The sequence below is a fragment of the Gadus morhua genome, chromosome 16, assembly GCF_902167405.1.
Source record: "Gadus morhua chromosome 16, gadMor3.0, whole genome shotgun sequence".
Lineage (NCBI taxonomy): Eukaryota > Metazoa > Chordata > Actinopteri > Gadiformes > Gadidae > Gadus > Gadus morhua.
The window spans coordinates 13,917,684-13,932,600 of record NC_044063.1 but is presented as its reverse complement, the minus strand read 5'-3'; the positions used below and the strand labels follow the sequence as shown (position 1 = coordinate 13,932,600).

General features: G+C 47.7%; 1 protein-coding gene across 1 annotated transcript; it reads right to left on the bottom strand.

The window, feature by feature from the left end:
* Positions 1 to 5,235: 5,235 nt before the first annotated feature.
* slc13a5b (solute carrier family 13 member 5b) lies at positions 5,236 to 13,832 on the bottom strand. Its single transcript, XM_030337113.1, has 12 exons — positions 13,554 to 13,832; positions 12,000 to 12,128; positions 11,463 to 11,599; positions 10,341 to 10,570; positions 9,458 to 9,632; positions 8,754 to 8,876; positions 8,386 to 8,598; positions 8,158 to 8,264; positions 7,850 to 7,965; positions 7,245 to 7,406; positions 6,076 to 6,213; positions 5,236 to 5,689 (listed from the first exon to the last, which is right to left on the bottom strand). Exons 1-12 carry the CDS (start codon positions 13,752 to 13,754, stop codon positions 5,564 to 5,566), a joined length of 1,857 nt encoding a protein of 618 aa, XP_030192973.1. The 5' UTR covers positions 13,755 to 13,832; the 3' UTR covers positions 5,236 to 5,563.
* Between the last annotated feature and the right edge of the window lie 1,085 nt (positions 13,833 to 14,917).

The following is a 14,917-nucleotide window of genomic DNA, read 5'->3' as shown; positions in this document are numbered from 1 at the left end:
CTCATACTGATACAAGGTGTTATCCCCAACATTCTGCCATTGTTATGTTTCAACAAGGTTGAACCGACCTGGCCCCCCGCTCCTTCGCCTCCCTCCCCCCCTCCTCCCCACACGGCACTCCAGTGGGCGCCACCTCGAACACGCCCTGGAGGCGAGCGCCAGAGTGTCTTCATTTGAACCGTATTGTCATCTCATGACACGTATCTCAATATGGAGAGGCAGAGAAGAAAGCCCTCAGGGTCACAACATAGAAAAAGAAAGATTGGGAAGGAGAAAGGACGCGCAGGGATGAAAGAAAGCTTTTCAAAGTGGTTGAAAGACAGTCGTTTTTATGTCAGTGTATCAAGAGGAGGCTTGTAAATATTCAGGTTAGCTAAATCTACTAGGCCTACTAGTAAAACAACAGGTTACTGTTGTCTTGCAACTGTGTACTGATCAGAATGGAGCCTACAATATAACGGATCATAACAAGAAAAATAAAGGAACTTGTTTGTGTTTTTTTTTTTTACTTCAATCTCTATGCAAGTCTTTGTTTTATGTCAATAGAACCAGTAAAAACTGAGTTAACTCCGTTAATAATCCAAAAGAAATTAATTATTAATAAATTAATAATCCAAAAAAATAAAAAGATTATTATTGTTGCATATTCTCGAAGAAAGTTGTCCAATCCCGGGTTGCTTTAACTCACTTCATTTATTATAAAGTCGTCGGCGTGTTTCGGTATGGTAACTGAAGCTATACGGAGAGTTTCTAACGCGAGTGAGAGGAAAATACCGTGATCTACTTCAAGCCCCCCGGGCTAAGGCCCGGGTGGCTTGCGGCGCCGTCTACCTATTGAACTCTTTGCTCTTCTATGGGCCACGGGCAGAGGCCCGTGACCCTTCGCGGGTGTCGCTGAAAATCTCTCTCTGGCGATCCCCACCTCGTGTCCTCAGGTAGAGCCCGCCAAGTGGGCGTGGCCTAGTGGGCGTGGCCGGGGTGCCGTAATGGCTTCGGCTTCTTCATATATTTAAAAGGCGCTACCATCTGTGGCTGGAGCAGCCTCTAATAAGGTCTTGCTCCCCTTGTGGCTATGTATAGTATTTACGGCTTATATGTTTGGTCCTGCTTCATTTTGGTCTATGTGTGGGTAGCTTAGATTCTTAAAATACGTAACATTATCGTATCTGAATCGAGACTGAATCGTTCTACACAGTATTGCGATGCATCAAAAAATCGATTATTTTTCCCACCCCTATTGGTTACTGTACTCCAACAGTTGTTTTACATGTAAGCTTTTTGGTGAAGCTAGAGTTGCTGACACGCGCCTTGTGGTGGGGTATAATAACTAGCAGTGTCTTTCAACGATACTGAAGCACCATGAAACAAGGGGTTACCACATAAATGCTTATCTGATGTGGAAAGAATTGGCATCCCGCTTATGCCTAGGTAAAACTATTGATAGCGAATTGCAGAGAGCCTGTTGACTCGAGTGATCAACTGCATACTCTTCCGTGCAGAGAGAAACCTGCCACGGAGGGGGACAAAATGCACAGTTAGGAAATCCTAGAAATGGAAATTGGTGGGTATACTTGATCTCTTATAGCACGGTATGATGTTACACTGGCACAGCATCTTAGAAAGGCTGCCTCTAAAAATCACTGGATACCAGTCTGAATTTTTTGATTCGATATCAGAGTATGTTTTAGGTCAAATGTGTGCCCAGATCAAAGGGGGGGGGCGCCTGCTATGTGTCTGCATACCCCCCAGAAAGTAGGCAGTTGCGCCCCTGAATATATTGACTGGATAGAAGAACAGTCAAAGCCTTTTCTGTTCATTCACGTTTCTACCACAAGATGGCGCCGTTTCTCTTGTTTCTCCCCAAAAAATGAACGTCACCCGTCGCCACCACGCGGTTGACCTGGCCTCTCATTGCTTTCAGAATGTGCAATGCATGAGAACAGAAGATATTGTCTTGGATGTGGTGGTTAACCCACTTTTCAGGCAATTTCTCCCCTAACACGCTTACTGCCATGGGTAACATTGTGGGAAAAGTTGTACTAGTCGTTCCGTCGATGACAGAGTTCTGGCTTGCTGGACTCTCAGAACAGAGTGGTGCATGTGGATATTGACTGACTGTTTCAGAGCCGTATCTATGGGCCCATAGCTTTGGCGGTGTCAGTGTTAATTGTGTGCTGATATGTCTTCTTAGGCAGAGCAGAATAAGCAAAAACACGCAGTACGTCAGTAAAAATAGTAATTTAAGCACTAAAGAGAGAACATATGGTAGGTTTGCATTGCATGAAACCCCTTATTACAGCACTTTTGCCAGTGAAGTGGCACCCAAACATTGGGCTGTGTATCCAACAGAGGAAAGAGTTATTATTGTCATATGAGTCATTGTTCATCTTGTCTATAGGCCTGAGCTTGTGTGGTCCAGAGAACAAGAGGCCTGCGTTTTGCAATAGTGGAAATATGACTGTACTGAGATGTCACAGTATTTGGACTAAGGGAACAATAAAGGTTTTAAATAATCCAACTAAAGATGATCTCCCTAGTCCTGGTCACAGCTGTGGTCCCCTGATCACATCACATCCCTCCAATCTCTAAACCCTGTTCAGTACATCAGTGGTACTGTCATCAGGGAGATATATATTTTGCCAATACCATCTAATTACTTCAAATTGTGATTGCTATTATCCACACAAAAATGCATGATACAACATAAATTACTACATTAAACATTCTTTGGGGGTAGTTTCATACCAACGTATTCACTTGGGCCAAAGACCGTTCTGTTGTCTCTCAGTCCCTGCCTTAAAGGAGAAATCCGGTGTAAAATGGTATGATAACGAGTTGGAATGTTGGTTTCAGAGAAAAAAAACGCATAGAGACGCATTCTTCAGTTTGCTTTTTTTAGCCGATTCTATCAAAACGGTATAAACTTGGAACGATTTGTAAGACTCGAACAGATTGACGAACAGAGAGATTGTGCCATCCGTCAACAACACGCAAGCTCTGTGTTCACCAATCTACTTATCGAGTCTTAAAAACAAGATGGCGTCGACGGGTGGACTACTGATGGTATTGTTTGTATAAAATGTCCTTTTTAATAATCAATCTGTACAATTACAAAGTTATCAATGCCTCGTTTCATATGTTAAGACCCTTATCATACTACCAAAGAAGTGTCGGGCTACTTCTAGCCTTTTAAGTGGTTTAAAATAACGATTTTGTTTTTACCATAACCTATGCCCCCATCATTCCAAGTTTATAGCGTTTTGGTAGAATCAGATAAAAACAGCCAACTTAAGAATGCGTCTATACGCGCTTTTTTGCTCCCAAACGAACATTCCAACTCGTTACATATCCCAGATCCATTTTACACCGGATATCTCCTTTAATTCCACCTAATCCTGGTCAGAGACAAGTCAGTAAGAGTTTCTGATTTTACTTTAATTTGAGACAGAAGTCACATGAAACCGATCCAGTGTGGTCAAGGGTCGATTGTGTCAAACAGGCTTTCTATTGTCTTCTGCTGGTAAGTGATACTGTTACCTGGGAGAATGGCCCAGGTTGTTTGAAAACCACCCACCAACCATTCATTTACTATCAAAATCATTCTTGTTCATCCAATGAACATGAGTGATTCAAAGAAAATGTGTCTGTTTGTGTGTTTCAATGGCTCTCGTACAAACAGGGAAACACTTGACAGGGTGATTGCTATCCAATCATGCTTACAGGTGCTCTTCCTGCAAACAGCACGCCATTGCACGCTTATAGGGAAACAACAGAGCTGTGACTTCAGGGAGCTCTGCTAAAGCCCTGGCATCATGTCCCTGCTGTACCCGAGGGTCCCCGGCCCGTTTAAAGTATATACATAGTGCAGATAATGGAGGCCGTGATCCCAAAGAACGTGTTTCAATTGGATAATGATTGGGTGGCAAAAAGGCAGCGAAGGGAAAGGAGAGCAAGATAATTACATGGGCTTTATGCCTCGCTGGTATCCAAGATCACAGGGATCCCAGCTGGATTATACTGGCCAAGACCGCTGGTTAACTACCCTTAAAACGCCCAGCGTCAGGCTGCTCCGGCAGGGACCTCGCTGCTCGCCATCTGAGCTGGAGCGCTGACCTTTATTTGATGCTGAGTCACCGGGCGACCGTGCGACACCGTTCCATTCCCTTCTCTTTCCACAACCGTTTCTGCCGTTCTAATGCTGAAAGGTTTACCGCCCTTCCTGCCCGGCCATATATCGCTGCGCTGGAGTACACAACAGTCAACCTGGAGGTCACATGTGAATATAGCACTTTCATGAGTTTCACAACAATTTTGCACGCTGGTGAAACATTCTCGGGTTCTCAGAGGAATCTCCAAACGCGAAGCGATAGGAACCACGCGGGTTTGTTGGGGTGAATCCAGAAGAATAGACACTTGTGAAATGGGCTGGCTGGATATAAAAGGATTGTGGCCTTAAGATGAGGGGCAGCCATTCAAAGCCCAAGGATTACCTGGGCATTGAGCACTGTGTTTACAGGATCATAGCTCATCAGCACCGAGACAAGGTCACCGGCTGCTGATCCCAGAGCGGGAAAACAATTGCGCCATCAAACCATAGACTATGTTGTAGGTAATGGGTTGTCTTAGAGATAAGGAGATGAACACCTGGTAGGGGGTATGCTGGTGTGATGGCTGTTTGTTTCTGAGCTGAAAAGGTTCAGAGTTTGCAAATAGAAAAAGGAATGAATGAGAAATCAAAAACGTTGAACGTCGTGCACATAACATAGATGAAAGAGACTTTCATGATAATTTCAATGTTTTTATGTTCAAACACATACAAACTATACATATTTGCTCTTAAATATAAAATGTATCTATGTTTAATCCCATTGCTGTAACGCCAGAAATGCAGCATACACTGGCTTCAGTATTGAGAAAAACAGAAAATACAATGCATCTATTTGTTTTCATCATATACATTTGATACTATTTTCCAGTGATCATACACCAGTCAAAGTTCGGGTGATGGTGGAAGTAACAATGCACTTTTTTTTTCAAAGGTATAAGTGTAAGAATATTGGTTGTCTACGCCATTGTTGAATACATTATCATGATCTCGCAGGCTAGCAAAACAACACATGGCAACTTTAATGGATTGGCGAATTCTTTATTATGAGTCTGAATCCATTCTTTACCCCTTTTGAATCCATTTCACGATGTTGACAGCCCTTTCATGAAGGTTATATTTTATATATATGAAGCTAAAAAGATGTTTATTCTGAGGGAAAAAGAGAGTGCCAGTGGCACAGTTATGCCTTACTAACAATACCAAAACGTGGCTTTATCTTAAGTTAGGGGTGCAATGTTAATTCAAACATGACTGCCACTCCACTTCCTCAGCCCTTTGAACCCCAATTCTCACATTCAGCAGTGCCTTCCCTCCCCAGGTGGGAGGGACCCACATGGAGGACCCGGTTCACCCAGTTGTCCTATAGTCTCTCTCTGGTGTGAAGTCTTTGAACTGGAGCTCCCGCTGGACGCTGCTTGGTACGTCCTCAGTGTCCTCGCTCCGACACGGGGGGGCTCACACCCCCGTGTTATTGGCCCAGGCCGGGAAGGTGTCCAGCTGGAACATGGCCCTGCCCCAACTGTTGATGGCCAAGGTGATGCAGAGGATCCCAATGATGTTCATGACGATGCCCGTCTTGGCCTGTTGGACAAGGAAGCAGGGAGGTGCACATAAAGCACATGGGGCGTCACCGACCGAGAGCCTTGATCCACCTAGCTTAGTGTCGAGGTGTCCCTGAGCAGGACACCTCCCCCTCGCTGCTTCCGACGAGCTGGCGGTCTTCTTGCATGGTTGACAACGCCGTCGGTGTGGGAATGTGTGCATGAACGGGTGAATGTTGGGCAATATTGTGAAGCGCTTTGAGTGGCCACTGGTTAGAAGAGCGCTGTGTAAATGCATTCAATTTAACATTTACCCATCACTGTGGATGCACCCTGTTCAGGGTTGCGTAACAAGGGACCAAAAGCAACAGCTGTGGACCGGCTTTATAATTCTGCTGAGCTGAGGGGAACCGCTGTGAGGCTTACCATGTCAGCCACCTTGAGGTAGCCGTAGGAGAAGACGATGGCGTTGGGCGGCGTGGCCACGGGCAGCATGAAGGCGAATGAGGCGCTGAGCGTACAGGGCACCATGATGTACAGAGGGTTCATCCCGATGGACTGGGACTGCACCGATCACAGAGAGAGACAGTAAACAGGGTTGTAGCATTCTAGAGCCCACTGGTTCTGGAACCCAATGACAACATTCCGCACACACTGTCATCTGCCGCTCTTTGGTTTTGCACGGTAACCGCTGACTCATAGCGTTGTGTAACGCCGCGCCGGGTGAAAACTCTTTTTACTCGGGTGTCGTTAAGTCGTTCTCGTACCGTTTTGGCCCGAGTCATGTGACAAGCCGAACGGGGAAAAGTACTTCCCGTGTGGCTGTAATGGCAGACTACTACCAAGGCACATATTACGCTTTGTTTGGGGTTTGCGTTGGAATTACACGTGTCCCCCACAGCAAAGGAGTGGACGACACGATCACAATTGCTGGCCTTGGAATAAACAAAGGGTGGAAATACTTTATAGTCCATAATTACTAACATTCATGCTGCACGACTATACACCGTGGCAGTTCGGTAAAGGGCATGTTTAGCCACAACCCCTAACTTTACATGCACTTGATGAAATGCTCTTTTCCTATCCACTCTTCCATTGTCCCTTCGGGTATTTTCTGTGGCACCCCCCCTGCTACCCCCTCTTGGCTTGGCTGGGCTCGGTAAATATCTGTCTGAATACCCCCGCTTGACATGTTCTGCCTCCTTGCTGGGCACAGCCCTCCCATTCTTCAGCGGCAGGGGGGTTGCGAAACAGGACCCCAGTGCAGGACACTGGGCTGAATGTGTGCGTTTGGCAGGTTACTAATGGGAGGAGGGGCCCAGCTAAGGGGACCTAATATCTGCAGCCAGAATGGGTCGCCATTGAAGTGCCAAACAAGGACATATGGGCCAGCTTCCTCTGGGAGTTGTTTCACTGCTGCGCTCCGATTGGTGCGTTCTCTCCAAAGGCCTCGCCACCGTTAAGATGTTTCACGTTGAGGATCCCTAATGCCGACGCATATATCACCCATTGTCCCTGCCCTTCTGAAGGAATTTGGTTGTGTAACGGCATGTTCCATAGGGACTCGTAAATCTGCGATCTGTGAGAATCCTTACCATAGAGGCCAGCACAGGTAGGAAGAGCGTTGCCGTGGCTACGTTGCTGGTGCACTCTGTGAAAGTAGCGATTAGCAGGCACAGGATGATGGCTATGGCCCAGGGAGGGATTGTTTTCAGGGGACTCATTTGCTCTCCCATCCACATTGATAGGCCGGATACCTACAGAGGAATGTACAATATCAAATTACATCACATCAGATTAGAGAAGAGTAGATTATATACAGAGAGTACAGAGAGAGTACAGTGGAGCACAGGAGAGCAGAGTAGTAGAGTAGAGCAGAGCAGAGAACTAGAGCAGAGTAGATTATATTAGAGTAGAGTAGATCATACACGAGTAGATTCTATTAGAGTAGGGTTGAGTAGATTAGAGTATAGTAATGTAGATTAGATCAGAGTAGATTACATGACTAGTTTTTGGAATCGAGACATCGGAACACAGAGCTGATCGGATAAGACGTGAGAGACTGTATTCATCAGAGGCAGAATTGTGGGAGTCACAGTGGCAGAAGTACAGTACAGTAAAACAGAAACAGTAGAGATTCAGCAGCCAGCAGGGGACTGGAGAAGATACGGTCATGTGAGGCTGGCTGTTGGTAGCATACCTCGCTGCCCTTGGCCAGAGCGAAGCCCCCGCCGAGCAGAAGCACTATGTTCCACGGCAGCTTCTTCTGGGCCACCCTCCATGTGAGCAGAGGGACGGAGGGACCCGAAGGTTCATCTGCGGGAGACGGGAGCAGTCTGGTGAAACAAGCTGACCGCGGTGACCTTTTCCTCTCTCAACATCCTACCTCACGACAGAGCGAAACTGATCCAGGTTCGACACCAAAAACACATTTGTATTGATTGCTGTTGCCATTGAACGGTCGCCCTCGTGACAACTGTGTGCAGTTGATCTGAAACGCAGAGTCACCTGCTTCGTAGGTGTTGCGCCGCCCCCAGCACTTGCGGGGCCCTTTGGAAGGCAGAATGAAGAGGAGGATCGCGATGAAAATGGCAACCGTGGCGTCGGTCACATATCTGGGAGGATAACAGAAAGAAGAGTCAGTGTCGAGAGCTTCCAGAGGCTGACCTCTGGAAGTAAACAACAACAACAACAGCAGGGTTCTAATGATGCCGGCGATGTGTCGGGATTACGAACTCTGCTCTTTCGTTGAAGAGGTTCGTGGCCCATCCGTCCACAAAGCCCGGGTCCCGGGTGAACCACAGCAGCACCAGCAGGACGAAGAGGCCGAGCACGCTGAGCTCCCCGAAGGACATGGGGCCCAGCCGCCGGTGCTCCTCGCGGATGACCTTGTAGGCGGCGAGCTCCTTCTCCGTCTTCACGGAGCCACACCCCCAGGTCTTCTTGAAGCTAGACGGGGGGTTTGGAAGGGGATCACAAGGAATCGCCGTGTCACCTCAGTGTTTAATCTCCCCGCCCGGTGGAAAAAGGGTTTTGGTGCAGATTCTGTCAGCTCAGGTTAGGTGGTGAGTTACAGGCCATTTCATCACAGCCGAGGAGCTTACTTGAATCCCATGTAGACGAACTGCAGCCAGAGCCAGGCCAGGGTGAGCATGAGGATCATATTAGGGAAGGCAAAGCCGAACCACGACGCAAAGTTGATCACGTCTCCGTTCTGAGGAAAGAGTCTGAGAGAGGGTTTTGGGGGTGACTAACACAACAACAAATCATAAAACACTACATTGTAAAATATGAGGACGAATATGATATAATTCTCTGTGCCTTGAGCAAGCTGTCTGGTCCTTAATGCCATGTATGTTTTGCCTGTATGTACAGTATGTACAGGCCTGCCTTAACCTGCCATTGGGCCCTGGGGCTGAGGTTTCTTTTTTTTTTACTGCAGCTCATGATAGGCCCCCCGATCGGCATAGACCCTGGGGCTTCAGCCCAGGCAAGCCCGGGCATTAAGGCGGCCTTGTGTATGTATGTCAATTATAGCACCCATTGTACTCCTGATCATCCCTGGAAGAAGGGAACCCTCACTCTGCATTCCTTCTCAAGATTTCTTCCTTGCTTAAAGTTTTTTCTTGATCTCTGGGGGGCTAGGGTCAGGGGGGGGGGGGGGGGGGTCACTGGCCTGTTAAGCCCTTTGAGACTGTACCTGTGATAAGGGGCTACACAAATACAATTGAATATAATTATCTGAACACTGACTTTCATTGCAAATGAGGGCGTCTGCTAGTGAGCAGTCCTCCAACAGGACACTCACTCGTTCATCTGGCCCGTGAGCACCAGGTTGGGGCCGGTGCCGGTGAGCGTGGCGGTGCCTCCGATGCTGGCGGCGTAGCAGATGGACAGGATCATGCCCTTACACATCCTCTTGTTCTCCGCCTGCTCCTTGCGCCGGGCGAGCTCCAGTGAGGCGTCCAGGAAGGTCACCACCACTGGGAGGCCGAAGTACACGAGTCACGGGCTGAATAGTGCCGTCTCATCTGTAGTGTTATGTACTACACAATAAAAGAATGGGGACATTCCAACTGCAGTCTTGCAAAGGATGGCCTCATTTCCCTCGTTAGTCGTATTGTTCCAGCTGATTTGGTAACTCTAAACACTTTTATCATTTGTATGCAGTACTCCCCACTCATAAATAATATGTAATTTTGTTATTTAAATATATATATATGCATGTTTTTTTTAAACAAATCTGTATATTTGTGCCTGTTCATAAGCTTTGTAAATGGTGGACCTTGTTGAATGGTTATTCAGTTTTTCCTCTCTGCCTCCTTACAAATAATGTACACTTGTCTTGTGTACTTGTACTCGATACACTTGATATTGTACTTGATATAATGTGCTTACACTTGATCCATGTAATTACATAATATAACACAGTGCTCAATGCCAAGGTAATCCTTTGGCTTTGAACTGCTGCACCTCATCTTAAGGCCTTAATCCTTTTACATCCAGATGAGTGTAGTACCTTATTGAAAGTTTGTTATTTCAAGTTTTCTATTGTTTTCTATGCATGTTTCATATCTTGTTGTCATATCTCGCCTGCCCCTCCCCGCCCAGGGATCACTAACCCCGTCTTATCTGAGCTTTAACGACTCCCAGACAGTGCTACGGCCGGGCCGAGGGCCTTATCAGCGGACCTTGTGCCTCTGCCTGCTTGGTGGGCTTGGAGGGCGGCTTGGTCTCCCCCTCCACCTCCAGGCCCGGGTCCTCCGAAGAGCAGAGGATGGGGGGGCTCTCTCCTGGCTCCCCCTCGCTGTTGAGCTGCTGCAGCACGGCCTGGACGATGGGCACCATCATGGCGGTGGTGGCCGTGTTGCTGATCCACATGGAGAGGAAGGCCGTGACGCCCATGAAGCCCAGCATCAGGCTGGAAGCACACGGAGCCAGTCAGACGGATGTGTGTGTGTGTGTGTGTGTGTGTGTGTGTGTGTGTGTGTGTGTGTGTGTGTGTGTGTGTGTGTGTGTGTGTGTGTGTGTGTGTGTGTGTGTGTGTGTGTGTGTGTGTGCTGTATGCATTAGCTTATAGTATGTGTTTGTGGTTGATGTGCTGATGGACGAAGGGGTGAACGTGTGGGAACTGTAATAGGCCGTCTGGCTGTGCTGTCCTGTGCTGTTCCTGTCTGAGATTCTAATTGTGTTTCTCAGACAAGTGCAGGACCATAATAAACCCGGCTCGTTGAGATGCCGAATGAGTGTTTACTATTTTGGAATTTTAAATGATGTCAGAAAGAATGTGTTTTGTTGTTGCTCTCGCTCGTGTTGTTCAGGGCCGTGCGGGGTGGCGGCTGATTGACGAGCTGATTACTGGGTTGGTGATTACATATCAGCCCTGTCAACGGATTCAAGAGCTCTTTAAGGATGTTTGGAGGACAGTGGTGATTGTAAAGCTGACACCGGTAGGGGTGTGTTTCACCATTAGGGGGTGTGTATCACTGGTAGGGGTGTGTGTCACCAGTAGGGGTGTGGATCACCAGTAGGGGTGTGTGTATCACATGTGTATGACCAGTAGGGGTGTGTATCATCAGTGGGGGTGTGTGTCCCCAGTAGGGGGTTGTGTATCACATGTGTATCACCAGTAGGGGTGTGTATCATCAGTGGGGGTGTGTGTCCCCAGTAGGTGTGTGGATCTCTGGTAGAGGTGTGTGTCGCCAATAGGGGTGTGTATCACCAGTAGGGGTGTGCGTCCCCAGTAGGGGGGGGTGTATCACGGGTGTGTGTGCCCCCACTAGGGTGGGTGTGTCCCCTCTTCAGCCACTCACAGCGCAGGCCGCACGCCGACACACAGCAGCACCCTGAGGGCGATGCGCTTGTGGAGGTTCCAGTGCTCCACGGCCACAGCCACCAGCAGCCCGCCCACAAACAGCATGTTGGTGTCCTTCAGGTACTGCATGCACACCTGGAGGCACCCAAACAACCACGGCCACTTAGAGCCCACTCTTGTGTCGACCGATGAGAACGACAGACTTAAGAATAGTACTTAGCATTGTGTAGCATCTTATGCTATCTTTGTTGTGTACGGGGAATGGGTTAACATATCAATTGCTAGTACTTGGCACTTGGTTCTATGAGCATCCTTACTGTACCGACAGAGATATATTGTTGTTTCCTTTTCTTCTGACAAATGTACTTATGTAAGTCGCTTTAGATAAAAGCGTCTGCTTAATGCCCTGATTGTAAAGGTCAATGACAGTCAATGATTCATCGATGGGCCTGACACAGAGAGTAAACACAGGCCCCTCCACCGCCCTGAGAAGGCCCTTTCTTGGGGGGTCAGGGCGGGAGGGGGGCAGACTCACGTCTTTGGACTGCATGATGCCGAACAGGGGGAAGAGCAGCACTGGAAGCAAGGCGGTGACGGCCAATGGGAGCGCCTCGGTGCACCAGAACACCGCCATCAGGATGATCACGTAAGCACATTGTGCCACCTGGAGCACCAGGAACACACACACACACACACACACACACACACACACACACACACACACACACACACACACACACACACACACACACACACACATTAGTGGAAACACAAAGATACACATAAAACACACACACACACGTTAGTGAACACACACACGTTAATAAAAACACACAAACACAACCACACACAAGTAAATGAATACACACGTTAGTGAACGCACACACGTTAGTGAACACACACACACATTAGTGAAAACACACACACACAGTAACAAAAATACATATACATAAGCAAACACACACACACGCACATACATACAGACCCGAATACAGAGGCACACACACAGACACACACACACACACCTTGTTTTAGATCAGACAAGGGTGACACTTGCTCAGTGGTGTCAGATGAAGGGTAAAACACAACAGAACAGACAACACAGGCTTCTGTCCTGCTCCATATTTATTACCGGGCGGAAAGTGAATAAGTAGCTCTGGGCTCAGATAACAGGGGGTTGAAGTTTAAGTTTCTGAGGTTAAATCACCTGCCACTACACAACAGCATGCCTTTCACTTAGACGACGTTGAGGGACATGGTAAAATAAATCCATGCCAACATCTGTGTGAACATGATTGTTTCCAGGAAAGATTATATTCCGTCAACTCATGTATATTTATGATAAGGAATTTCATATCAGTAATTAGGAAGCTGGTAACTGATTATGGATCAATAATTTAGGGAGAATGGGTGAGATTAAATACGATTTTCTTCTTCTCACCCCATTTGGAACGGGTAGAGCAAGTGTTAGACCGTTTATTTTACATTTTTGGCTTTCATTGTTTGTAAATATTACTTAATTGTAACTTGTTTCATCCTTTTATTTTATTGTTTATTATTGCTTATTTTTTTCTTTTTCTTTCCTAACCGTTCGAAATAACAAGATATTAAATTCAATTCATTCCGTTGTGTGACTGACTTATCACAACAGGGTCATTACGTGTGACATGCAGCAGGGGTGACACCGTTCTGTTCCCACGCTGGACTTGACCCCTGCTCCGTGTTCACAACAAAGAGTTACAATCACAGCTCAGAGTGTGAGGGCAGCCTGCGGCAACACGGGCCGGTTCCCATACATGTTGCTCCCATGCATGTTGAACAGGCGAACCGTATGGCGCATCAACAGGTAAACTGAACCCAAACTCTGACGACTCTTGTCGGGACCGTATGGCGCATCAACAGGTGACTGTTCCGCGAACGGTTCTAGTCCCCACAAGAGCCGTCCGAGTTTTACGCAAATGCGTAAATGTGCAACAGCAGCTGTCAGAGTTTTACGCAAATGCGTAAAAGTGAAATGCGTAATATGACTGACTAAAAACTAAGGATGCAGACAAAACAAACCCAAAGTGTGTGTTTGCTGGGTACATACCGAAGTGCCGATCACCAGGGGCAGCGGGAGGAAGATTAACGGGGCGACCAGCAGGATAGCCTCGTTCTTTCGGTTTCGGAGACGCGTGAAAAAGGCCATAGCCAGCAAAGCGCGAAAAAAGCCGAGGAAAGTAAGTCGGCGAGCGCCATGGCGGGCCTTTTTACCACCCGGAGAGGCGGGGGGAAAGGGGGAGTCCTCCATCAGATAAAAGAGAACCGAGGGACTGCAGTCCACTCACGGAGTGCATTGTGGAGGAGAGGGGGGAGAGAGGGAGAGAGAGAGGAGGGAGAGAGGGGGGGGGGGAGGGAGAGGGAGAGAGTGGGGAGGGAGTGAGGGAGAGGAGAGGAGGGAGAAAGGGAGGGGGGAGGGCGAGATAGAGGAGGGAGAGAGGGAGAGGAGGGAGGGGGGGTGACGGAGAGGGAGGGAGAGAGTAGAGAGGGAGAAAGGGAGAGAGGGGAGTGAGAGAGGACAAGAGGGGGAGAGAGAGGGAGGGAGAGGGAGAGAGGGGGCAGAGAGCTGGTGGGGGGGATCAAAAGCCTGAGATCACTTCTTCTGAACCTGCCGACTCCCGCCCTCCTCCATGCTCCTCATCATCGTCACATCACTTATCACTTATCATTCATTACTAGCCAAAGTAATGGTTATGGTGCGCGCGCACCATAACCATTACTTTGACACGTGCACCCGCTCAGGTCACAGTCGGACTCGCCGACATCGGATTCCCTCAGATTGCTCCGGCAGCGGGGTAACCGGACACCGGGGAATCCGGTGTCTGAGGACTATTGTCCACATGACATGTCCATTGCCCTTGCGATTATCGTTATTATATTTTTATTAAACATTATAATAGAAAAAATGACAGAAATGCCGACGGTTAAGGCCTCGTTTACCCGTTAGGTATATTTTAATCATCTGCAGACTGCAAGCAGGATATTCATGCTAAAAAATAATACTAAAACATTATTAACTTTTATTATCATTATTATTATTAACATTATATGACCGTATGTCATTAAGGTGAACAATAAAAGATCCGATTCGATTTTATTCTCATTGCAAAAGTAAAGCAGAACCCGATGTAGCTCGGATGCAGTCCGCTCTCCACTGATCAGAATACCAACAGTCAGAAAAAAATACATTCACCATGAGCATTGGAAGTTGTTTCAATTAATGCATCAGAAGCAGTTTGATTCTGTATAGTGCACGTCCGCGGAGCAGGTTACACTCACGGTCCCTCATCTGCACCCCGGTGCGCCACCAGAGCACCAGACTGCCTCAGACTGCAGCGGTAGAAGGCTTTCTGCAGGTTCCTGGGGGCTTTCTGCAGTTGTTTTGGTGTCTGTCGCTCGCAGGGTCCTCAGTTA